The sequence below is a fragment of the Pristis pectinata genome, chromosome 3 (genome assembly GCF_009764475.1).
Source record: "Pristis pectinata isolate sPriPec2 chromosome 3, sPriPec2.1.pri, whole genome shotgun sequence".
In the NCBI taxonomy this organism is placed as follows: Eukaryota; Metazoa; Chordata; class Chondrichthyes; order Rhinopristiformes; family Pristidae; genus Pristis; species Pristis pectinata.
Window position 1 is genome coordinate 28,300,202 of NC_067407.1, and position 26,820 is coordinate 28,327,021.

Consider the following 26,820-nt stretch of genomic DNA (forward strand, 5'->3'; position numbering starts at 1 on the left):
GTCAGTTGATCCGGACGGCAACACATAGATTGCTCTGACTTTCGCGTGGGTCGGGAAGGTGTTTTAATTTTGCATGCAGTTTTCTTCTGTGCTTTGGATAATCGATAGTGGCTTTTTGTCGCCGGAGGTAAGGATTTGCATTTTACTTTAATCTCGTTCCCGGCCATGGAGAGATCCGTGACACCCACCTGGTGAGCACTGTTCATGGCCAATGAGGGATCAGTAACGCTCACTGTTCATGACCAAGGAGGGAACCAACACAACCACTGGGTGAGCACAGTAATGGCCAGAGAGTGAACAAATCATTCTCACTGGGTGAGCATAGACCCTGTCTGAGAAGAGTTTTGGCCCAGCCACTGGTTGAGCATAGTTTATGGCCAGGAAGAGATCTGCAACACCCACTGGAATAAGGCTTCATGGCCTGGGAAAAGTCAATCACATCCACTGGCTGGCACGTTAATGGCCTGGAAGAGATAAATCACACTCACTAGATGAGGTGGATCAAGGACAGGGAAGAATCTGTGACATTCTCCGGATTGGTATTGGTTTATTATTGTCACTTGTACTGAAGTACAGTGAAAAACTTGTCTTGCATACCGTTCGTACAGATCAATTCATTACACCGTGCATTGAGGTAGTACAGGGTAAAAATAATAACAGAATGTCTGCGACGAACATAAGATTTAGAAGCAGCAGTTTTCAATTTGGACCTTTGGGCGTGCATCAACTATGTCGAGCCACTGAACAATTCTGTGCACTCGGCAGATTAGGAAGTATCTGGGGAAGGTGAAACACGGTTAACATTTTGGGTCAAAGAACCGGTAAAGAGAGAAAACGAGCTAGTTTTAAGTTGCATGAGAGGATGTGGAGAGGTGATGGCAGTACAAAGGGAGTATCTGTTGAAGGTAAAATTGGTAAATTGGTTTATTATTGTCACATGTGCTGAGATACGGTGAAAAACTTTGTTTTGCATTCCATCCATACAGATTATTTCACCACATCAGTACATTGAGCAAAGTGTTACAGTTACAGAGAAGGTGCAGTGCAGGCAGATAATAAGGTGGAAGGCCATGACAAGGTAGATTCTGAGGCCAAGAGTCCATATTTTCGTTCAATAGGACTGTTCAATAGTCTTATGAAGCCTGGTGGTACGTGCTTTCAGGCTTTTGTATCTTCTGCCTGATGGGAGGGGGGAGAAGAGAGAATATCCAGACTGGATGGTGTCCTTGATTATGCTGGCTGCTCTTCTATGGCAGCGGGAAATAAATTCAGAGTCCATGGAGTGGAGGTTGGTTTTCATGATGTGCTGAGCTATGTCCACAATTTTGCAATTTCTTGCGGTCTTGAGCAAAGCAGTTGCCATACCAAACCGTGATGCATCTGGATAGGACGCTTTCTATGGTGCATTTGTAAAAAGGTGAGGGTCAATGGGGACATTCCGAATTTGTTTAGCCTCCTGAGGAAGTAGCAGCGCTGGTGTGCTTTCTTGGCCATGGCGTCCATGTGGTTCGACCAGGACAGGCTATCGGTGATCCTCACTCCTGAGAACTTGCAGCTCTCAACTCTCTGGACCTCAACACTTTTGATGTAAATAAGAGCATGTGCACTACCGCCCCCCCCCCCACCCCCTTCTGAAGTTTTGCTGACATTGAGGCAAAGGTTGTTGTCGTGACACCACGCCACGAGACTTGACTCTCTATCTCCTTCCTGGACTCCAACTCATCGTTACTTGAGATTCAGCTCACTATGGTGGTGTCATCTACAAACTTGTAGATGGAGTTAGAGCAGAATCTGGCCAGAAAGTCATGAGTGTACAGAGTAAAGTAGGGGGCTGAGGACACAGCCTTGTGGGACAACAGTATTGAGGAAACCCCAGGATTGCTATGGTGATAAACAATCTAGTTCTGCTCTACATTAGCCATCTAAAGTTTACTCCATTTTTCCCTCTTTACTGGCACTGCCTGATTTGCTGGGCATTTCCGACAGCTCTGACCTGCATTTCACAGCTTCAATGTGTCACTTGGTTTGTTTTTTCTCCCTCTAATTTCCCTCATTAAACTATCAACCAGATGGCTTCAACCATAACTAAACATCACACAATCCCTATAGGGATATTTCCTTTCTCTCATTGTACCTCCTCACCCACTCTGTGACTCAAAACTAGCTTCTTTTTCCTCTTTCCCTGTTCTGTTAAAGGATTTTCAACTTGAAATGATAACTTTGTTTTACTTTCCACAATGCTGCTTGACCTGCTGAGTATTTCCAGCACGTTCAGTTTTATATCAGATTTCCAGCATCTGTAGTTCTTTGATTTTCATATTTCAGATGTGGTCTGACCAGGGCCCAGTATAATTGGAGTAAGACCTCCATACTTCAGTGCTCAAATCCTCTTCGAATAAATTCAACATGACATTTGCCTTCCTAATTGCTTGGTGAACCTGCATATGGCCAGGGTGAGATCTGTGATAACCACTGTTCATATGTAGAGAGAGATCATTTATGTCCACTTGTGTGATCATAGATCATGGCCAGGTGGTGTTTCTGTCACATTCAAACTGGGGAGGCATTGCATTATTATTTTAATGAGGTGGCTATCATTCTGTAACCTCATTCCTTACTTATAAAGACTTTTAGAAAGGTCTGTCTGTAATCATTGTTATTTTTGTTTATTACCAGTGTTGTCAGTTCCATAATCTGCAGTATTTGGAAATCTATATTCAACTGACTGAAACCTTGTCAAGTGGTATACCTGACCATACAATATAGGTTGGTGTTTAGGTTGAGTCGCCTCATTGCAAAACCAATGGCAGGTGTCAATGTGCTCTTTTCATCCAATAGTAACTGGAGCCTTCATTCAGAGTTTTTAAAGAGTTTTGTTTCTAATGACTCATTCACACACTGATAGTGTATGACTATAATTCCACTTGCCATGCCTCTTTTTGCTTCACGCTACTATCGTTTGTCCATCTCAATGCATGCACTTAACAAGTCATTCTGTTTACTTTTCACTGTGAGTTATCATTGTGGGATTTTTTTTTGTGAAAATCAAATGAACTGCAGATGCTGTAAATCTAAAACAAAAACAGAGAATGATGGGAATACTCAGGAGGTCAGGCTGCATGTGGGAAGAGAAACAAGAGTCAATGTTTCAGGTCAGCGACCCTTTCTCAGAACTGAGGAGGAGACAAAAGAAGCTTGTGAAGCTGCAGGGAGGGTGTGGGAGGGAGATATCTCTGATGGGGCAAAACCTGGGTGACTGTGGGGATAAGCTGTAAACAAGTTTATTTGGTCAGTGAGAGAATGGGAGCAGTTAGAGAGTGAGAACAAAAGAACGTGGAGTTTGAAATGCAGAGCAGGAAAATATGTCAGCAAGTCAGTCTGGTCATGTCCTCCACAGAGTCATAGATACAGCACAGAAACAGGCCCTTCAGTCCACCAAGTCCTTGCCAACCATTAACCACCCATTTATACTAATACTACATTAATCCCATTTTTTCATTCTCCCCACATTCTCATCAACTACCACCCCCCACCCCCAGATTCTACCACTCACCTACACACCAGGGGCAATTTAGTGGCCAATTAACCTAAGAACCCGAAAGTCTTTGGGATGTGGAAGGAAACTGGAGCTTCCAGAGGAAACCCTTACAGTCACAAGCAACCCCCAAGGTCATTTCTGAAGTTGGGTCTCTGGTGCTTGAGGCTCTACTGGCTGTGCTACTGTGGACTCATAACATCATCTCCGACTCCCATGAAGTCTCATGGTATTATGTCAAACAAGGACAATGAAATCTGCTATTTAATGTTTATCATATACCACCCTTCCTATGCCAATTAAACACTGATTTCTCTTTGCTGAACACTACTTGGAAGCAGCATTGACAAAAGGAGGACTACAGAATGGAATCCATCTGGGGGACTTATGCATCCACTAACAAGAGTTCAGTATTACCAGAAATGACTGAACTGATCCAGTGTTAAAGGACAAAGACAGCAGATGTTGAAAGGGTCAATGAGGAAAACACCTACTTGAAGTGTTCAATCTACTTATACCAGATGCATGTGTTCATGACAATACTGGAGGGAGTGACCTTTGTATTGTCTCTGTGGAAAATAAATCCTGTCTTCACACTTGATGACTACTTTCATGGTGTTGTTAAATTAGACACATTTAGAATGACCTTAGGTCCCAAAATCTGTGTACCCATGAGGTGTGTACATTTATAGCTTTCCACCACAATCTGCAACCTCATGCTTTGGCCTATCCTTCATGCCGTCACTACAATCAAACCAGTGGATCAATCCACGTTCAATGAGAAATGTGGAAAAGTATGCCTTGAGCAGAAACAAACATACCTAAAAATTAAATGTTAACCTGGTGAAGCTACAAGAAGACTCCATGCATACTATATTATATACAGCTGCAGATCAAGTCAACGGTCTGCAGTCCTGCCATATCCAGATAGACAATGAACAATTAAACAGCCAGCAGGAGGAGATGGCTCAGTAAATATCTCCATCCTCGTAGCAGGACCCTCCACAACTGCAAAAGACCTGACAAAAACGTGATAATTTTCAGCCAGAAGTGGCAGGAGAATAATTAATCTCAGTTTATATTAATCACCTATACTCTGGATCCAAAAATGTACTTTCTAAATTAGTGGATTATAGCAAATCAGGGCTGATAGTTGATAATGATAATAACTGTTATAAATTACAGGAGAACATTAAAACAAAATCTATAGAATGAACATGACGATAAATGCTAGGTAGTCCATTTGGTAGGAAGAATAGAGGTGTTAATTATTACTTGGAAGGTACAAGACCAGGTTCATAAGGCCATTAAAAATATCAAACCAAAAACCAGGGTTTATTTCTGGTAATTAGAATTGATAAGTGGAGAAGTTATACTCAATCTTTTTTTGAACCTTGGTTACACCTCACAACACTGCATATGCTTCATTTTGCCAGCATTATGATTATTAGTGGGGCTAGCCCTTAGCAAAGTATTCAAATCCACTTGCAGCCCTTCAGATAATGGAGCAGGAACTGGACAAAACACACGCCCAGAGAGGAAAAGAAAGTGAAAGAAACAAGCTGAGCTAACATTACAGATGAATGAATGATACAGACTGAGAAATCAAGTTACCTGAAATTGTAGAATTCAATATTGAGTCCAGAAGACTGCAATGTGCCCAGACAGAAAATGAGGTTCTGTTCCTCCAGCTTGTATTGGGCCTCACTGTGACCGTACAGGAGGCCACAGACCAATAGGTGAGAATGGGGGATAGGGGATTAAAGTGGCAGGCAACAGGAAGCTCAGGGTCACCCCACCCCCAACCCCCCAGTGGACTGAAGGCAGGTGTTCCGCAAAGTGATCAGCCAATCTGTGATTGTTTTCTCCAGTGTAGAGGAGATCACATTGTGAGTACTGAATGTAGTACACTCGATTGAAAGAAGTGCAAGCGAATTGGTGCTTCACCTGGAAGGACTGTTTGAGACCCTGTATGGTGGGAAGGGAAGAGGTGAAAGGACAGGTGTTGCCTGCGGTCGCAAAGGAATGTGCCATCAGCAAAGAGGGTGGTTGGAAACGGAAGAGAGGACCAGGGGTGGGGAGGGGGTGGTTCACAAAGGGAACGGACCCTGTGATATGCTGAAAGAGGAGGAGAGGGGAAGATGTGTCTGGTGGTGAATTTTTTTCTATTTTTTCCCTTCTACTTTCTGTTCCTGTTTAATGCAGTTCATTAGTACTTTTCAGTTCTGAGGAAAGCTTAAGAGCCAAAATGTATTTTGTTCTCTCTATGAATGTTGCATAATATGCTGATAGTACTGTTTTTTCTATTTTTGCGTTAGACTTCCAGCACCCACACTTTTTGCTCAATACTCAGTTGAGTACTGAATAGATGTTACATTCATTGCATTCTCACTGTCTGAGAAAGCAAAACCCAGCAGGCAACAGAAAAACAAAAATGCATGCTATTGTCCTCTTGTTACAGACTTCTGGCACTTACTTTGGTCCCTGTTTGGGAACTAGCTGAGACATTGAGGTTTCAGATGATCATATAATTGGTTGTAGCGATGTTAATTGAGGCATAAATATTAAACACAGTACCAAATAATCTTCATTGCTCCAATTTGAAAAATGCTACATGATCTATTATGCTAAGTTAACAAAGCAGATGAGGTCCTAATTTAACATTTAATCCAAAAGACAATATTCTCTTGAGACTACTTCGAGGTGTTGTCAGTTGTGGTTAAGTGTCCACTTGTGGGCTTAGATTCTTCTGCTTTCTGAAATGTCAGTGGCAGCAGTAAGCCTAGTAGAAATGACAATTCAAGCTAGACAGTGTAAATGGGCCAGTGAGATCAGTAGCTGGAGTATAAATGTATACAAAGTGCCATGGTAGGTTTCAGTCCTGCAGTGTTAAATTAAATATGGATGATAGCCATGTGAAAAGTTAGTAGTTATTTGCAGCAAGGAACACGCTGCCATTTGTTACTGTTTTGTGTTTCAGAACTGTGAAATGAATGGAGTGCAGAAGGCAGAGGGGTGACCTTATCAAGGTTTATAAAATCATGCGGGGCATGGGTAAAGTGAATGGTCATGGTCTTTTTTCCCAGGGTATGGGCATCTAAAACTAGAAGTCATCGGTTTAAGGTGAGAGGGGAAAGATTCAAAAGGCATCTGAGGGGCAACTTTTTCTCTCAGAGGGTGGTGAGTATGTAGAACAAGCTGCCGTAGGATGCTGTAAAGGTGGGTGCAATTACAGGGTTTAATAGGCATTTAGACAGTTACATTGACAGGAAAAGTTTAGGAAGGTTTAGAGGGATGTGGACCAAATGCAGGCAAATGGGACTAGCTCAGGTAGACAGCTTGATTGGCGTGGACAAGTTAGGTTGAAGGGCCTGTTTCCGTGCTATATAACTCATGACTATGTTATAACAAACTTATGCACTTTGTGAAGGATGCTCCCACTTGAAGCAGAAGAAAGATATAATGTTGGCATGTTTACATTTGGTTAGAATTACTTTGTTGAGCCAAGCCTTGCAGGTACATTTGTAATGTTGTTTCTATCATTCTTTGTGATTTTCCCACCTAGTGAGTTGAATATAAAACAGGAATTCCATGCCTGCATCCAAAGTACAGTTTTAAAGCACAAAATGAGAATTGGAATCAAAAAGATACTGATGAATACAATGTAAGAACATGTGGAACATGAGCAGGAGTAGGCCATTTGGCCAAAGGAAGCTAATGATAATTTATAGAATTATACAGCTACATAGTATCTACTTTCTTTTTGATTATCATTGATGGGAATAAAAGTATGCAAAATCAAAGTGTTTAGAGCCACAAGAATCAATTTTCATGCTTATTATCAATAATTATGAAACCACCCTCTTTCAATTTCTAAAAATCTCCTTTCTTTCTAACTGTAGAGTAATAATATTCAATTGTAGAGACACATTAAGACTTCATTTCATTTCTATAGGCATCCAGGACTCAACATGTTTGCTTCTTTGATCCGGAGATGCTTTCAAACTAACAAGAAGGTAAGTGTTAAAAATGTTTCAAGAACTTAACTGTCAGCACTGCACAGACTGGATTTCAAAGGAATGTTAAAGAATGCGAAAGACGTTTCAGCGAGGAGGCACAGGTGAGTAGCACGTAAGAACAAGTAAGGTTTTTATTTTCATATTAATCCATGACCTTTGATTTAGTGTAGGCAAAATGGCAGTCAGGAGAGTTGGATGCTCCTCCTACAATATGTGGAAGTCAGAGAACCTCACGGTCTCCCTGATGATACATCTGTGGGAAGTGCACCCAGCTGCAGCTCCTGACAGACTGGGTCAAGGAACTGGAGGTGCAGGTGGATGTACTCAGGATCATCTGGGAGGCTGAGGATATCATCGATGAGAGTTTTAGTGAGGTGGTCTCAGGTGCAGACTACAGATCGATGGGTGGCCACCAGGAGAAGTAAGGGGAGTAGGCAGACAGTGCAGGATTCCCCTGTCGTCATTCCCCTCAGTAACAGGTATACACCCCTTTGGACATTGTTGGGGGGGGAAATGACCTTTCAGAGGCCAGCACCAGTAGCCAGGTCAGTGGCATCGTGCCTGGCTCTGAGGCAAAGAAGGGAAAGGTGAAGTCAGGCAGAGTGATAGTGATAGGGGATTCAATAATAAGGGGCGCAGATAGGTGTTTCTGAGGCCACAATCGAGTTTCCAGGGTGGTGCTTTGCCTCCCTGGTGTCAGGGTCAAGGATGTCTCACAGAGGCTACAGGACATTCTGGGAGGGGAGGGTGAGCAGCCAGAGGTCATGGTCCATATGGGTACCAATGACATAGGCAGGAGCAGGACGAGGTCTTACAAAGCAGGACTTCCAGGGTTGTAATTTCAGGATTACTACCTGTGCCACATCCTAGTGAGGTGAGAAATAGTTACATAGTACAGTTCAATACATGGCTAAGGAGCTGGTGCAGGAGGGAGGGCTTCAGATTTATGGATCATTGGGCTCTCTTCCAGGGCAGGTGGGACCTGTACAAACAAGAGAACTGGAGGGGAACCAATATCCTCGCTGGGAGGTTTGCTGGTGCTACTCAGGTGGGTTTAAACTCGAGTGGCAGGGGGAAGGGAACCACAGCAGCAAGGTAACAGGTGGTAGGGTTGAGGGCAAGAAAGATGATATGAAAAGTAGACCGAAAGGAAGGACAGCAAGGAGCAGGCTAATAAACATGGTGGGACTGAGGGACTGAAATGTGTTTACTTCATCAACAGGAGTATTATGGGTAAGGAGGATGAACTTAGAGCTTGGATCAGTACATGGAATTACCATGTTGTTGCCATTACAGAGACATGGTTGCATGAGGGACAGGACTGGCAGCTCTAAGTTCCTGAGTTTCATTGTTTTAGATATGATAGAGAGTGGGGTAAAAGAGGTAGAGGGGTTGCACTACTGATAAAGGAGAATGTCACAGCAGTACTTAGGGAGGACACACTGGAGGGCTCATCCACAGAGGCAATTTGGGTGGAGCTCCGAATTAAGAAAGGTGCAATTACACTGATGGGATTATACTATGGGCCCCCCAATAACCATAGAAACATAGAAAACCTACAGCACAAAACCTACATAGAAACATTGAAAACCTACAGCACAATACAGGACCTTCAGCCCACGAAGTTGTGCCAAACATGTCCCTACCTTAGAAATGACTAGGCTTACCCATAGCCCTCTATTTTTCTAAGCTCCATGTACCTATCCAAAAATCTCTTAAAAGACCCTATCGTGTCCGCCTCCACCACTGTTGCCGGCAGCCCATTCCATGCACTCACCACTCTCTAAGTAAAAAACTTACCCCTGACATCTCCTCTGTACCTACTCCCCAGCACCTGTGTCCTCTTGTAGTAACCATTTCAGCCCTGGGGAAAATGCCTCTGACTATCCACACAATTAATGCCTCTCATCATCTCATACACCTCTATCAGGTCACCTCTCATCCTCTGTCGCTCCAAGGAGAAAAGGCCGAGTTCACTCAACCTGTTTTCATAAGGCATGCTCCCCAATCCAGGCAACATCCTTGTAAATCTCTTCTGCACCCTTTCTATGGCTTCCACATTCTTCCTGTAGTGAGGTGACCAGAACTGAGCACGGTACTCCAAGTGGGGTCTGACCGGGGTCCTATATAGCTGCAATGTTACCTCTCGGCTCCTAAGTTCAATTCCACGATTGATGAAGGACAATACACCGTATGCCTTCTTAACCACAGAGTCAACCTGCGCAGCCACTTTGAGCGTCCTATGGACTCGGACCCCAAGATCCCTTTGATCCTCCACACTGCCAAGAGTCTTACCATTAATACTATAGTCTGCTATCATGTTTGACCTACCAAAATGAACCACTTCACACTTATCTGGGTTGAACTCCATCTGCCACTTCTCAGCCCAGTTTTGCATCCTATCTATGTCCCGCTGTAACCGCTAACAGCCCTCCACACTATCCACAACACCTCCAATTTTTGTGTCATCAGCAAACTTACTAACACACCCCTCCACTTCCTCATCCAGGTCATTTATAAAAGTCACGAAGAGTAAGGGTCCCAGAACAGATCCCTGAGGCACATCACTGGTCACCGACCTCCATGCAGAATACGACCCATCAACAACTACTCTTTGCCTTCTGTGGGCAAACCAGTTCTGGATCCACAAAGCAATGTCCCCTTGGATCCCATGCCTCCTTACTTTCTCAATAAGCCTTGCATGGGGTACCTTATCAAATGCCTTGCTGAAATCCATATACACTACATCTACTGCTCTTCCTTCACTACTGAGAGATGGAGGAACAGGTATGTAGACAGATCATGGAAAGGTGCAGAAACAACAGGGTTGTCATAGTGGGGGACTTTAACTTCCCCAGTATTGATTGGAAACTTCATTAGTGCAAGAGGCTTAGATGGGGTGGGATTTCCTCAGTGCATCCAAGAGATATTCTTGAAACAGTACGTGGAGAATCCAACCAGAGGAGAAAACAGACTGGGCTTGGTTTTGGGAAATGAACCAGGCCAAGTGAAAGACCTAATAGTTGGTGAATGTTTTGGGAATAGTGACCACAACTCATTATGTTTTAAGATGGTTATGAGTAGGGATAAAATCAGATCTTGCGGGAAAGTACTAAATTAGGGGAGGGCAAATTATGACAGGATTAAGACAGGTGCTAAGGGCATTGATTGGGAGCAGCTGCTGTCAGACAAGTCCACGTCTGACATGTGGAAGTTGTTTAAAGACCAGCTGACCAGAGTTCGGGATCGGCATGTTCCAGTAAGGAGTAAGGACAAGGATGGTAAGGTAAGGGAACCTTGGAATATCCGAGAGGTCCTAAATTTAGTCAGAAAGATTAATGATTTGGATGATGGACTAAATGGTTTTGTGGCTAAGTTTGCAGACAACACCAAGATAAGTGGAAGAGTAGGGAGTATTTGAAGGAATAGGAAGATTGCAGAGAGACTTAGATAGTGTAGGAGAATGGGCAAAGAAATGGCAGATGAGATTCAATGTTGAGAAATGTGCGGTTGTACACTTTGGAAGAAGAAATAAACAGATTATTATCTAGATGGGGAGAAAATTCAAAGTACAGAAGTACAAAGGGACTTGGGGGTACTCGTGCAGGATACCCTAAAGGTTAACCACCAGGTCGGATTGGCGGTAAGAAAAGCAAATGCTATGTTAGCATTCATCTCGAGAGGTATAAAGTATAAAAGTAAGGATGTGTTGATGAGGCTCTATGGGGCACTGGTGATGCCTCATCTGGAGTACTGTGTGCAGTTTTGGGCCCCTTATCTTAGGAAGGATGCACTGATGTTGGAGATGGTTCAGAAAAGATTTACGAGGATGATTCCTGGAATGAAAGGGCTTACTTATGATGAGCGTTTGTCGGCTCTTGGACTGTATTCATTGGAGTACAGAAGAAGGAGAGAGGACCTCATAGAAACATTTAGAATATTGAAAGGACTGGACAGAGTAGATGTGGCTAAGCTGTTTCCCTTGGTGGGTGAGTCCAGGACTAGAGGGCACAATCTTAGAATTAGAGGGTACTGGTTTAAAACAGAAATGAGGAGAAATTTCTTTAGCCAGAGGGTAGTGAAATTATGGAATTCTTTGCCACGTACAGCTGTGGAGGTCCGATCATTGGGGGCATTTAAGGAGGAGATTGATAGGTATTTAATTAGTCAAGGTATCAAGTGATATGGGGATAAGGCCGGAAATTGGGGCTAGATAGGAATAGTATTAGTTTAGCTCATGGAGCAGACTCGATGGGCCAAATGGCCTACTTCTGCTCCTTTGTCTTGTGATCTTGTGAAAGAAAAAGGAAGCATACATAAGGATTACGAAGCTAAAATCAGACTGGGTCCTTGTAGAATATAAAGACAGCGGGAAAGTTCTCAAGCAGGCGATTAGGAAGGCCAAAAGGGGCCATGAAAGGTCCTTGGCCAGCAGGATCAAGGATAATCCCAAGGCATTTTATTAAGAAAAAGAGGCTAACTACGGAGAGGGTAGGTCCACTCAAGGATAGAATTTGTGCTTGGAGTCAGAGCACGTGGCTGGGGTACCAAGTGAATACTTTGTGTCGGTATTTACCGAGGAGAAGGATTTGGAGGATAGTGAAGGCAGAGTGGGGCATGCTAATGTACCAGGACATTTTGAGATTAAGGAGGAGGTAGTGCTGGGTCTTCTGAAATGCATTAAGGTGGATACGTCCCCAGGGCCTGATGGCATATATCCCAGAATATTGAAAGAAGCAAGTGAAGGGATTTCTGGAGCTTTGACAAAGATCTTTGTGTCCTCACTAGCAACAGGTAAGGTCCCAGAGGACTGGGAAGTAGCAAATGTTGTGCCTTTGTTCAAGAAGGGTAATATGGATAATCCAGGTAATTATGAGCCAGTAAATCTCACGTCAGTGGTAGGGAAGCTATTGGAGCAGATACTAAAGGATAGGACTTATGCACATTTGGAAAGGCATGGCCTGCTTAGGGACAATCAGCATGGCTTTGTGCAGGCAGGCATGTCTTACAAACTTCATCAAGCTTTTTGAGGATGTGACAAAGGTGCCTGATGAGGGTAAAGCAGTGGACGTTATCTACATGGACTTTAGTAAGGCATTTGATAAGGTCTCTCATGGCAGGTTGATTCAGAAGACAAAGATGCATGGGATCCAGGGTGAATTACAAGTTTTTCTTCAGAACTGGCTTGCCCATAGAAGACAGAAAGTAGGGGTGGAAGGCTGTTATTCTGGCTGGAGGTCTGTGACCAGTGGTCTTCCACAAGGATCGGTCCAGGGACCTCTGTTGTTTGTGATTATATATCATTTATTTGGATGAAAATATAGATGGGTGGTTTAACAGGTTTGCAGATGACACCAAGAATGGTGCCGTTGTAGACAGTGTAAAGGGCTATCAAAGAATACAGCAGGATATAGATCAGTGACAGATATGGGCAGAGAAGTGGCAGATGGAGTTTAATCTGGGCAAGTGTGAGCTATTGCACTTTGGGAGGTAAGTAAAAGGAGAAACTTGACAGTTAAGGGTACGCCCCTTAATAGCTTTGAGGTACAGAAGTATCTTTGGGTCCAGGTCCATAGTTCACTGCAAGTGGCTACACAAGTGGATAAGCTGGTCAAGAAGGCGTATGGCATGCTTGCCTTCATTGGTAGGGGTGTTGAGTATAAGAGTAAGGAAGTCATGCTGCAACTATCTAAAAAGTTTAGTCAGACTGTGTTTGGGGTATTGTGTGCAGTTCTGGTCACCCCATTATAGGAAGGATGTGGAGACTGTGGAGACGGTGCAGAAGTGGTTTACCAGGATGCTGCCTGGATTAGAGGGTATGACCTATAAGGAAAGGTTGGACAAATATGAGTTGTTCTCCCTAGAGCATTGGAGGCTGAGGGGAAACCTGACAGAGGTTTTTAAAATTACGAGAGGCATAGATAGGGGAGACAGAATCTTTTCCCCAGGGTGGAAATGTCAAAACACCAAAGGACATGCTTTTAAGGTTAGAGGGGGAAAGTTCAAAGGTGAGTTGAAAGGCAAGTTTTTTATGCAGAGGGTGGTAGGTGCCTGGAATATGTTACCAGGGTAGTAGTGGAAGCAGGCAACTTGGTGGAGTTTAAGAGGCTTTTAGATAGACACATGAATGTGGAATAGAGGGTTATGGATGATACACTGGAGGAGGACATTTAGTATAAATTGGCATCAAGATTGGCACAACATTGTGGGCCAAATAGCCTGTCCAGTGCTGTACTGTTCTATGTTCCATATTACTTTAACAGTAACAATGCAACAGGAAAAAAATGCCTGGGACATTTATGCCATTGCAGAGGTATAATTGAAGAACATTTGGATTTCTGTAAAAAAAAAATCATGATATAAGTACATTTTGGTAAAGGTATCATTGAAAGATAAATATGTATTTTAAATTGGCTACTTTTGAGTCAAAATCATTAAACTCAAGCATCTGAAATTCTAGTTTGAATTTAATATAATATAATTGATTTTATAGCGACTCACCGTCCGAGCAAGCGAACCGGCTCGGCGGTCGGGTCACGCGTCGTCGGAGCGGTGAGGCCCAAGATGACGTTGGGCCTTCGTCTTCCCCAAGCGATGGGGAGAACCCGCGTGCGGGAAAAGTTTGATGATGTAGCACATACATCATTTCCGTTTTCGGTGGGTGGGAACTGTTCCTCTTAAAAGGCCCGCGCAAGGCGGGAAAATAAATCAGTTGTTGTTCTGCAGCCCACCGACTAGTGTCTTGCTTTCACATCACGGTAACAGCCATTACAGTTTATTATATTAACCAATAATATATGCTAGGATGGGATTGGCTGGGGGAGAGATGAACAATTCAACAGAATTGAAACTGCAGAAAGTTTATGTTGCTGAATAAACTTACAATGAGAAGTAGTTACTTTCAAAATTAAGCACACAGCAAAAACTTCTCAGTAACACGGCATATCAGTATGATTTGTCAGAGTTTTAGATTGTAATTTGCATTTTTCTCCTATTTCCTGAAGATTTATCTAATCCCTAGTCAACAAAGAAATCAGCAGCAAAAAATTAAACTTACTTAGTATTTTTTAATGTAATTTAGAATGGAGGTAGAAGAGAAGTTACAAACAGGGACTGAAGGTGCAGGGGAAATGGCAGGGCCTGAGAAGACATTAAATTCAGGGAAATCTTCGGTTTAGCAGAGGCATTCAGAGAAGGACCTGCAGAGTGCACAGCTATGATGGATGCAACTTTTGGCATCATGATTGAGCAATAGGAATGAAACTGATTGCAGAGGTAGGTTGCAAGGAAGCTAGAAAAAACATTGCAAGCATTTTAGAATCAGTTCAGGTCTAGATTGAAACAATCAGGATGCCAAGCTTTTACATAAGAACATAGAAATAGGAGTAGGCCATCTGGCCCATTGAGCCTGCTCTGCCCTTCAATAAGATCATGGCTGATCTGGCCATGGACTCAGATAAACCTACCTGCCTTTTCCCCATAATTCCCTCACTATGCAAAAATCTATCTATGTTTTAAATACATTTATTGAGGTAGCCTCTACTGCTTCCCTGGGCAGAGAATTACACAGATTCACTACTCTCTGGGAAAAGCAGTTTCTCTCCATCTCTGTCCTAAATATATTCCCCTGAATCTTGAGGCTATATCCCCTAGTTCTAGTCTCACCTACCTGTGGAAACAACCTTCCTGCCTCTATCTTATCTATCCCTTTCATAATTTGATATACTTCTATAAGATCCCCTCTCATTCTTCTGAATTCCAGTGAGTATAGGCCCAGGTGACTCAATCTCTCTTCATAGGCTAACCCCCTCATCTCCAGAATCAACCTGGTGAACCTCCTCTACACCACCTCCAAAGCCAGTATATCTTTCCTCAAGTAAGGAGACCAGAACTGCATGCAGTACTCCAGGTGCTGTAAAGTTACAGCATAACCTCCCTGCTCTTAAATTCAATCCCTCTAGCAATGAAGGCCAACATTCCATTTGCCTTGATAACCTGTTGCACCTGCAAACCAACCTTTTGCAATTCATGCACAAGCACTCCCAAGTCCCTCTGCACAACAGCATGCTGCAGTCTTTCACCATTTAAATAATAATCTGATCTTCTATTTTTCCTTCCAAAGTAGATGACTTCACATTTACCAACATTGTACTCCATCTGCCAGACCCTTGCCCAGTCACTTAACCTATCTATATCTCTCTGCAGACTCTGCACATCCTCTGCACAATTTGCTTTTCCACTCAATTTGGTATCATCAGCAGACTTAGATACACTACACTCAGTCCCCTCTTCCAAATCGTTAATGTATATTATGAACAGTTGTGGACCCAGCACCGACCCCTGCTGCACCCCGCTCACCACTGATAGCCAACCAGAGAAACACCCATTAATCCCAACTCTCTGCCTCCTATTGGTTAACCAATCCTCTATCCATGCTAATACATTACCCCCAACTCCATGCATCCTTATCTTATGGATGTCTTTTATGCAGCACCTTATTGAACGCCTTCTGGAATTCAAGTACATAACATCCACCTGTTCCCCTCTATCCACTGTGCTCATTATATCCTCAAAGAACTCCAATTAGTCTGTCAAACAGGACCTGCCCTTCCTGAATCCATGCGGTGTCTGCCTGATGGAACCATTTCTATCTCACTATTTCTTCCTTAATGATAGCTTCAAGCATTTTCCCAACTACAGATGTTAAGCTAACTGGCCTATAGTTACCTGTCTTTGGCCTACAGCCTTTTTCAAACAGTAGCGTGACATTTGCTATCTTCCAATCTGCTGGGACCTGCCCAGAGTCCAGAGAATTTTGGTAAATTATCACAAGTGCATCTACTATAACTTCCACCATTCCACAGGGCAGGCATGGTAGTGTAGTGGTTAGCGTAACACTATTCCAGTGCCAGCGACGCGGGTTCAATTCCGGCCACTCTCTGTAAGGAGTTTGTACGTTCTCCCCGTGTCTGCGTGGGTTTCTTCTGGGTGCTCCAGTTTCCTCCCACATTCCAAAGACGTATGGGTCAGGAAGTTGTGGGCATGCTATGTTGGTGTCGGAAGCGTAGCGACACTTGTGGGATGCCCCCAGAACACTCTATGCAAAAGATGCATTTCACCATGTGTTTCAATGTACACGTGACTAATAAAGAAATCTCATCTCACCCCACCCCACCCCACCCCACCTCACCTCACCTCACCCCACCTCACCTCACCCCATCCCACTATTTCCTTCAGAACCCTGGGATGCATCCCATCAGGACCAGGGGACTTGTCTACCTTTAGGCCCATTACCTCTTTAGTGACAGCGATTGTATCGAGGTCCTTGCCTCCCATTGCATCCATAAGATCTCTATTTGGCATGTTAGACATGTCCTCCACAGTGAAGACTGACACAAAATAGTCGTTCAAGGCTTTGGCCATTTCCACATTACCCAATATTAATTCCCCCTTCTCATCTTCCAAGGGAGCTACGTTCACTTCAGCTACCCTTTTCGGCGTTATATAATTGTAAAAACTTTTACTATCTGTTTTTATATTTTGTGCTACTTTACATTCGTAAACTATCTTCCCTTTCCTTATTGCTTGCTTAGTGGTTCTTTGTTGCTTTTTAAAGTTTTCCCAATCTTCCAGTTTCTAACTACTCCTGGCAACTTTGTATACTTGAGCTTTTAGTCTGATGCCTTCTTTTATTTCCTTAGTTATCCAAGGCTGGCTCTCCCCAACCTTACTGTCCTTGCTTTTAACTGGAATATACTTTTGTTGAGCACTGTGAAAAATCTCTTTGAAAGTCTTCCGCATTTCCTCAACTGTTCCACCATATAGCCTGTGTTCCCAGTCAATGCTAGCCAACTCTTCCCCCATCCCATTGTAGTCTCCCTTGTTTCGGCATAATGCACTGGTTTTAGATCGAACTATTGCACCCTCCATTTGTATGAGAAATTGTCATACTATGGTCACTCTTTCCAAGAGGATCCTTAACTACAAGATGGTTAATTTTACCTATCTCATTGCACAGGACCAGATCTAAGATAGCATTTTCCCTTGTAGGTTCACTAACATGCTGTTCAAGAAAGCTATCACAGATGCATTCTATGAAGTCCTCCTCAAGACTGTCTCGACTAATTTGATTCACCCAATCTTTGTGGAAGTTAAAGTTCCCCCATGACCACTGCTGTTCCATTCTTACATGCATCAAATATTTCTTGGTTTATTGCCTGCGCCACTGTAATGTTATTATACGGTGGCCTATAGACAACTCCCACCAGCGATTTTTTTCCCTTTACTCTTCCTAATCTCTACCCAGATGGACACAACATTCTGCTCCTTAGATATTATATCATCTCTCACTATTGCCCTGATCTCATTCTTAATTAAGAGCACTACCCCGCCTCCCTTGCCTTTCTGCCTAGCCTTCTGTATTACCTGATACCCTTGGATGTTTAATTCCCGATCATCTCCACCCTGCAACCACTTTTCTGTCATGGCCACTAAATCATATCCCTTTGTACTGATTTGTGCCACAAGTTCACTGGCTTTGTTTTGAATGGTAGCTGAAGAGCATGGCTTCACTCTTCTCATGTTAATTCTATCACATGCAGAATTTTATGGCCCTTAAGTTGGAAGCAATTCCATAGCCTTAGGTGGGAACAGAGAGCCTAGCATCACTGATCAACATGTGGAAGTTGATTCCAAGATATAGAATGCCTGGGGCAGCGGAGAACTATGTAATCAATTCTGATTCATTTGCTCAGTTGTAAATGCACAGCCCAATGTGGAACAGAGACAGAGAGCCCATGGGTTTCTCAGGTTCACACACTGGTCTGACCTACGATAGCTGATCAGAACTAGTTCAGTAACTGGGGATGACTGATCCCTGGACTAGGGAAGTAAAATTGTTAGCCAAAGTTTCTTCCTGATTAGTAGTTCATGATCAATTGTAAAATGCTCAAGCATTGTAACATCTACTCCCTAATTTGCAGTGTGGATTCTGCACAATGGACATGATCTTCACTGCATTGGAAACTCAAGCTAAATAGAGGGAACAGCTCCAATTACTATATGTGGCCTTTTTTGACCTCAATAAAGCCTTTGAATCCATCATTTTGAAGGGCAGTGGTGCACCCTTTTGATGTTTAGCTGCCCATGGAAACTCATTTCTATCTTACTTTTGCTTCAGAATGGTATGCAAGCCATGATCTTAACCAGTGGGTCAACAACAGAGCCAATCTCAGTGCAGACCAGTGTCAAACAAGGCTGTGTTATCACCCGATCTATTTTTAAAATCTTTCTCACTGCAGTGCTGAAGCTGAACTCCAGCAAGCTTCCTGCTGGAGTGAGATTAACCTGCAGGACTAATAGGAAGCTACTTGACCTACGTCACCTTAATGACAAAACTAAGGGCAGCTCAACCTTCATAGCTTGAGCTGCAGCATGTAGACAATGCCTGCATTTGTGCACGTTCAGAGGCCAAGCTCCATGTTATTGTCAACTTGTTCACCGAAGCATTTGAGAGGAACATTCCTCAACCACAAATCAAAGATTTGCTCCTAACCTGCTCCTGCTGCACAAACTGACAATAAAGATTCACAGTAAGACCATGGACAATGTGGAACACTTCCCATGTCTTGGGAATCATCTCTCAGTGAAAGCAGACACTGATGATGAAATTCACCATCGTCTTCAAAGTGCACCACCTTAGGCTGACTGAGGAGAATAGGATTTGCAGATCAAGACCTGTGATTGCTGTTCAGGATGAGTTCAGCGGTTGTAGGTAGTCAGCCCCCTGCACTAGGAAAGGGAAAAAGACAGTGGAAGTTTCTTCCTGAATGAAAACACTCAGGCTACCTCTGTGGAGGGAGAAACAGCTTCAGGTCAGAAACCCTTTGTCAGAATTGGGAAAGTGAGAAAGCAAGTTAATTTTAAATTGTAGAAAGTGTAGTGGAGGGATGGATTGAATGAATGGAATTTCTTTTAATGGGGTGAAGTCAGATTTGCCATGATGATTAACTGTTGCCAAAACCATCTGGTTGATAAGGTCAGTTAGAGCGAGAAAGCAAAAGAATTTGTAAAAGCTGTGAAATGCACATTGGAGCTGTGGGGAAATAACCAGCAGATCAGGTGGTATTAGTTGAGAAAGAAAATATTATAGATGGATAACTCGCATTTGAACTGGCCCCGATGGCGTACCTGGCAGAGTACTGAAAATCTGTGCTGACCAACTGGCTGGAGTGTTGAAGAACATCTTCAAGCTCTCACTGCTGCAGTCGGAGGTTCCCACCTGCTTCAAAAGGGCATCAATCATACTGGTGCCCAAGAAGAGTAGGGTAAACTGTCTCAACGACTATCGCCCGGTAGTACTCGCGTCCACTGTGATGAAGTGCTTTTGAGAGGTTGGTCATGGCTAGCATTAACTCCTGTCCGAGTAAGGACCTGGACCCGCTGCAATTTACCTACCACCACAACAGGTCTACAGTGGATGCAGTCTCACTAGCTCTCCACTCTGGAGCACCCAGACAACAGCAAAACATACGTCAGGCTGCTGTTTATCAATTACAGCTCTGTGTTCAACACCATCATCCCTTCAGTACTAATCAACAAGCTTCAAAACCTGGGCCTCTGTACCTCCTGCTGCAAATGGATCCTCGACTTCCTTGTCGGGACACCACAGTCAGTGTGGATCGGTGGTAACATCTCTTCCTCGCTGACAATCAACACATGCACACCTCAAGGATGCGTGCTTAGCCCACTGCTCTACTCTCTCTGCACTCATGACTGTGTGGGTAAGCACAGCTCAAACCCCATCTATAAATTTGCTGGTGACACCACTGTTGTTGGCAGAATCTCAGATGGTGATGAGGAGGCTTACAGGAGTGAGACAGATCGGCTGGTTGAGTGGTGTTGCAACAATCTCGTACTCAATGTCAGCAAGACCAAGGAATTGATTGTGGACTTCAGGAAGGGGAAGTCGGGAGAACACACACCAGTCTTCTTTGAGGGGTCAGCATTGGAAAGGGTGAGCAGCTACAAGTTCCCAGGCATCAACATCTCGGAGGATCTATCTTGGGCCCAATACATTGATGCAATTAAGAATAAAGCACGCCAGCGGCCCTACTTCGTTAAGAGTTTGAGGAGATTTGGTATGTCACCAAAGACTTGCAAATTTCTACAGATGTACAGTGGAGAGCATTCTGACTGGTTGCATCACCGCCTGGTATAGAGGATCCAATGTGCAGGATCGAAAGAGGCCGCAGAGGGTTGGAGACTCAGCCAGCTCCATCATGCCCTCCCCACCATCTAGGACATCTTCAAGAGGCAGTACCTCAAGAAGGCGGCATCCATCGTTAAGGACCCTCACCATCTGGGACATGCCCTTTTCACGTTACTACCATCGGGGAGGAGGTACAGGAGCCTGAAGACCCACACTCAATGTTTCAGGAACAGCTTCTTCCCCTCTGCCATCAGATTTCTGAACGGTCCATGAACCTATGAACGCTATCTCGTTATTCCTCTTTTGTACTATTTATTTTTTCTTGTAACTCATAGTAATTTTTATGTCTTTATGTCTTGTGCTGTACTGCTGCCGCAAAACAACAAATTTCAGGACATATGTCAGTGATAATAAACATGATTCTGATTCTGTTTTTGAAAATTCTGATAGAAGCAGGGAATATAAGTTATCTTAAATTGTTGAATTTGATATTGAGGCCAGAAGAACTTAAAGTATCCAGATGGAAAATGAGGTGTTGCTCTTTCAGTTTATATTGGATCTCTTCAGAACCATGCAGAAGGTCACAGAGAGAGTGTGATGCAGAATTAAACTGGTAGACAACTGTAAGCTTTGAGTTATCCCTGTGGATTGATGCAGGTGCTCCACAAAGTAATTACCCAATTTGTGCTTGGTTTCTCCAGTGCAGAAAAGGCTACATTACAAGCAACAAGAGCAGTACACTAGGTTCAAAGAAGTGTTAATGTATCACTGCTTCATCTGAAAGGACTGATTGTGTTCCTGTTTGGTGGTAATGGAAGAAATAGAAGGACAGGTTGCATCTTTTGCGGTTGTCTTGAGTTGGGGAGTCATTGCTGGAGGTGGATAAGTGGATCAGGAAGTCGCAGTGGGAATGGTCCTCTCAAAATGCTGTGACTGATGGGAACGATGTGTCTAGTGGTGGAATCTCTTTGGAGATGGCAGAAATTATGAAGAATCATCCATTGAAGCGGAATCTTCTGGGTGGAAAGTGAGGACCAGGGGATCTCTATTGTTGCTCTGTATGGGAGGAGAGGCTCTGTATGCTCTGTTACTCTGTATGAAAGCAGACATGTGGAAAATAGATGAGATGCAGTCAAGGGCTCTTTTCAGTTGTGGTCGATGTGTAGTCATGGGTTAAGGAAGACATCTCGGAGGCACCTGAGTGGGAAGTCTCATCATTGGAGGCAGAGAAACTGGAAGAATGGAATGGACTCCTTCCAGGAAGCTGGATGGGAAGAAGTATAATGGAGATAACTGTAGGAGTCTGTGGGCTTGTAATGGTTGTTTGTCTCTAACAGAGGCCAAGAGATCCAGAAAGGTAGGGGAAGATTCAGAGGTGGGCCATGCGAAGGATAGTACAAGTACAGAAAGCAATGCTAATGCATTCATTCATGTACCAGAAAAAGAGTTGAGGGAGGGTTCCTGAGTAGGACTGAAACAACCTGTTCCATGTTTCCCACAAAAAGGCATTTACAACTTGAGCAACTTCCCAAAGTTACACCTTTGATCTGGAGAAAGTGAATGAAGTTGAAAGAGAAGTTGCTCAATGTGAATCAAGTTCAGCCAGGAGAAGGAGTGTGTTAATGGAGGGAAACTAGTTGTCCTCTGTTCAAGAAAGAAGCAGATTGCCACGAGACCATTCTAGTGTGCAATGGAATTGTGTATCTATGGCCAAATGCAGCAGATGGACCAGGAAAATGGTGAAGGGATGTTAGTGGGAAGTGACTGGACGAAGGGAAAAAAACAATAGAGTCCAGGAAGGAAGAAATAAGTTTGATCAAAAGGCAAGAGCAGGATGAAACAGTCTGTCTGTCTGAACAACCATGCTTGTGGATCTTGGGCAGGAGATAGAAGCAGGCTCATTGTGATTTGGGGGACTATAAGGCTAAAAGCTGTGGAGGGAACATCTGAAGAAATGAGGTCAGTGGCGGAGTTATGGTCCAGAGGGAGGTATGAGGAGTTATCAGAGAACTGATGTTTCACCTCTCTGAGATAGAGGCCAGTTCGCCAAGGCACAACAGTATCATTCTCATTAGCGGGTTTGATGACTATATCAGGGGTGGTCCTTCATGAGCACAGCGCTGTTAGTTCAGAAGGTGCCAAGTTAGTGTAAGGGGAGTGGAAAAATTGAATCAATGTCACAAGGAAAATTAGGGATGTATAGGTCTACAGAGGATAAGAGGCCTGATGGAGAGGTCCAGGTCATTTTGGAATTCTGGAGATGGGAGAAATGGTTAATACCTGGGATGAACCCTCATGGCTCCAGAGATGGACATGAAGGTGGAGGTGGCAAGAGTTCAATGTCAGGCTAGGCTCGGAATTAAGTTGGGGATGCAGGGAAGATTCTTCTGAGGACTGCTCCAATGAGAACTGATCATTTAGAAGTGAAGAATGGAAGATCAGAAGGAATAGTGAAAACATGGCAGCGGATAAATCAGGTGGTAGAGCTGGGATCAGAGGAAAGAAGGGTATTGGAATTCCAGAGCTATTGATGTTTATAATGCTTGATATCTCAAAGGAAGGAAAAAACATCTTCTGTTGCAGAAGTTTCTTCTTGATTGGTGTTTCATGACCAATGGTAAATGTGTAAGTGTTTTGAATACGAAGCAGCAATAAATTCTGTTTGGATTCTGACATTTGTTCATACATGAAGTGCAGCCATTGGGTGAAATGGCAGTGTTGCACCCATGCACTAAAAGTTTATTAAATGTGAGCACTTTTGACAGGACAGTAGAATTGTTGTCAAAGCTGGACCAATCCTGACAGTAAGTATTCCAACTGTCTGACTTAGGAACCACATTCCAGAGGAACAGATGATTTGTTTGCCATTTGATTTGGATTATGTGACTGAAGAAGTGGACTGGAATCATTAGAAACAAATTGTTCATTGTTGGGATGAAGGAAATATCCGTTCCACTTTTGCAAGTTAAGGTGGCCAACTACATGCGGCAATCTAATGTTACAATTTTGATGTACATGGAAACAACATTTCCTGTATAGTTGGTTAGTGACTTTTGTTGTTTAATTATCCAGCAAATCAAACCAAAAGTCAATAAATCTGTTAATCCAGTCCTTTGAACTTTAGTCAAATTGCAGTTGACCCTGAAATAGTATTGAACAATTCCTTGTGTGAAACTGATTGTGGTTTTTAATTCTTGAAGTTCTTTCTACTTCTCATTCAGAAAACAGTGGTGTTTTTGCAAACCTAGTTTGAGGAAGAGTGGGATTTTTTGAAAAAATTACAGATAACAAGTGTGCCATGAATTTTAGATTGAAGTTTTTATGCATGCGGTACCCAAAACAAACTCTAGTGCTAAATCGACCACACATACTAATTCCATTAATTACTTTTACTTTATATTCCAGATTGAGAAATTGACATCACTGTTTCCAAATGAATCAAGAAAAATCACTACCCATCATTTATCGATCCCTAATATGCAAAGAATTGCCTTGCACCAAAACATGAAATACTTGCAAAGATCTTCACCTTTCTGGATTCAGACGAGCTCTTTTTATGTGTCCTCTCAAGCATCCAAGATGAAGAAAGTAGAGGAACCAGAGAAACGTGAATTAGACTTGATAAGATATGACTTTAAAGAACTGAAGAACAGTCCCAAACCTGCTCTCTATCTTGGTTGTGGTGGATTAATTCCTTTTGTCTCAGCTCCTCTCTTTATGGCCATTACAGAAACGTATTTCCCTGAACTAGCTTTTGCCCAAATAGCATATGGAGCAACAATACTCTCTTTCCTTGGAGGGACACGATGGGGATTTTCAATTCCAGAAAACAGCCCTGCAAAACCTGACTGGCTGAATCTGGGAAATAGTGTGGTTCCTTCCATACTTGCCTGGATAGCCCTACTCTTTCACGATAATCTCACTGAGGCAGCAATTATGATTGTCATGGGTCTTGGTATAGCATTACATTATGACTTAAACTTACTCCCAGGTTATCCCAGTTGGCTCAGAGCACTTCGAACAGTACTGACTGTGGTAGCAACATTCTCTTTGATTGCTTCAATAATAATAAAAAATACATATCCTGAGAAAAGGTTAGTTTGAAAGGGGAAATCTTGTTAAAGGAAGTCAATTTTATTACTTCTTCAAATTGGGTAACAGTAGAGAATGCCATCTTCTTAATTCAGATAAACTTATCATGTATGGAGAAATCCAAATGTGGTGATTAACAAATTATTCGCACCTATATTACATTTAAGGCAACATGAAAATCTAAAAATTTTGAAGTTTTTTTAATTAACATTCACAGTATTCCTTTTTTGAGTCCTTTTGCTGACATTGCAAAAGGTCTTGGTGATAATGTGATCAAACAAAGAGGAAAAATATATTTAAATGTGAATCAATTTAGCCTTAATAGAGATCTTTATGCTAAAGTATTTTTGGTTGTTTTAGAACATTCATTGGTGTCTTTATTACAGGCCACAATCCAAATGTAGGATTGAAGCCAATTATTTATGTAAACTGGATAAAACATTAAAGTTTGGCCAATACTTATATATTGGAATCTAATATATCTATTCCATATATTGTTCAAGATATACTAAGCTAGAATGTTCCTGATGGTTTAAAAGCAGTCTTGGAGTCAGAAGCCTGTAAATTTAGGGCCATTGTTTATGTTGAGGGATGATGGCAGCAAAATAAGATACTCCTGCTTCTGCAAGATGAATCCACCTGTCAACTGGGAAATCATGTGCCAGGAATCATCCCATCTGCAAAGCACAGGGAGACTACAATCTGTCGACAACATTTTTTAAAATGTTTTGCATTTCAAAACTTGTATTTACCCCAAATAATTTTTGTTCACAAAACTATTTGTATTCTGGTTTATTGCTATCCAGATTTGACTGTTAATTTTGTCTTATCCTCAGTCTGGTAATTGTATTTAAATCCATTGATTGAAGAGTAATGGAATAACCTCACATTTACTGATGAACTGCAGTGTATCAGAATATAGGGTCAAGAGTTTCCTGTTCCATTTGTTAAATTTTGCTAAATTTAGATATTAAGCAGATAAGGCTAAATGTTATATAAGTATATAAAATGACGAGAGACATAGATGGGGTAGATAATCATTCTTCTTTCCAGGATAGAAACGTCAGATGCTAGAGGGCATAGATGTAGGTGAGAGGAGGACAGTTTAAAAGAGATTTACAAGCCAAGTTTTTTTTTACACACAGGTTGTAGGTGCCTGGATTGCGCTACCAAGGAAAGTGGTAGAAGCAGATATGATAGCAACATTTAAGAAGCATTTAGACAGATGCATGAACGGGCAGGAAATAGAGGGATATGGACCTTTTGCAGGCAGATACGATTAGTTTAGATTGGCATTGTGGTTGGCACAGACATTGTGGGCTGAAGGGCCCGTCCCTGTGCTGTGCTGTTCTTTATGCTGTTATTTGTCAGGAATGCAAGCATGTTTTTTTTTAGGGTGATCGATGAGAGTAAATTCAAATGGTAAATCAAGCGTAAAGCTATTCTTCAGTTGCTTAGAGAAGTGCAGTTCCATTGACACACAAGCTGAATATCAAAGTAAAGCCATTGCCACCTCATGTGTGTGTTAGTACTGACAGGTCCCAATGCAGAACTTTTTCTCTAATATGCAATGATTTTTAATTTGCCATGGCACTTCAGCAATATTAACTAAACTGTTACATTCTTGTCAATGATTTTCAAGTGTCACCAATCGAATTAACTTTCTTCCAAGTTTCACCAATGCTTGTATTGAAAAGAAGGCCCAAGGGAGGTGAAGGCATAGCAAGTACTGATGGACCACTTAATTTCAGGAGTGACAAAGAGGCCAGAATTGGAACAGCAAAGGTACCTCAAGGGGTTGCAAGACTACAGATATAAAGGACAGGGTTAGCCTAATAGGAGGATTGAAAAGCAATGATGAAATACTGTTGCATTTTCTATGAAATCCTTTCAATTCTATAGTTTTGAAATAAAATCAAAAAGCACTACTTTGTACTTTTAGATATATATATGCAAAGCAATTA

The 26,820-nt window shown here is 42.6% G+C and overlaps 1 protein-coding gene across 1 annotated transcript; it reads left to right on the forward strand.

Moving 5' to 3' along the window:
• tmem69 (transmembrane protein 69) lies at positions 1-24,872 on the forward strand. The gene is made up of 3 exons (XM_052012797.1): positions 1-127; positions 7,491-7,551; positions 24,170-24,872. Exons 2-3 carry the CDS (start codon positions 7,507-7,509, stop codon positions 24,866-24,868), a joined length of 744 nt encoding a protein of 247 aa, XP_051868757.1. The 5' UTR covers positions 1-127; positions 7,491-7,506; the 3' UTR covers positions 24,869-24,872.
• Positions 24,873-26,820: the final 1,948 nt, after the last annotated feature.

Bases quoted from the DNA above. Each gene is read 5' to 3' on its own strand.
- tmem69 (XM_052012797.1), top strand. From the start codon at position 7,507: ATGTTTGCTTCTTTGATCCGGAGATGCTTTCAAACTAACAAGAAG. The intron at 7,552-24,169 runs GTAAGTGTTAAA...TTTATATTCCAG, and splicing joins GCTTTCAAACTAACAAGAAG to ATTGAGAAATTGACATCACT.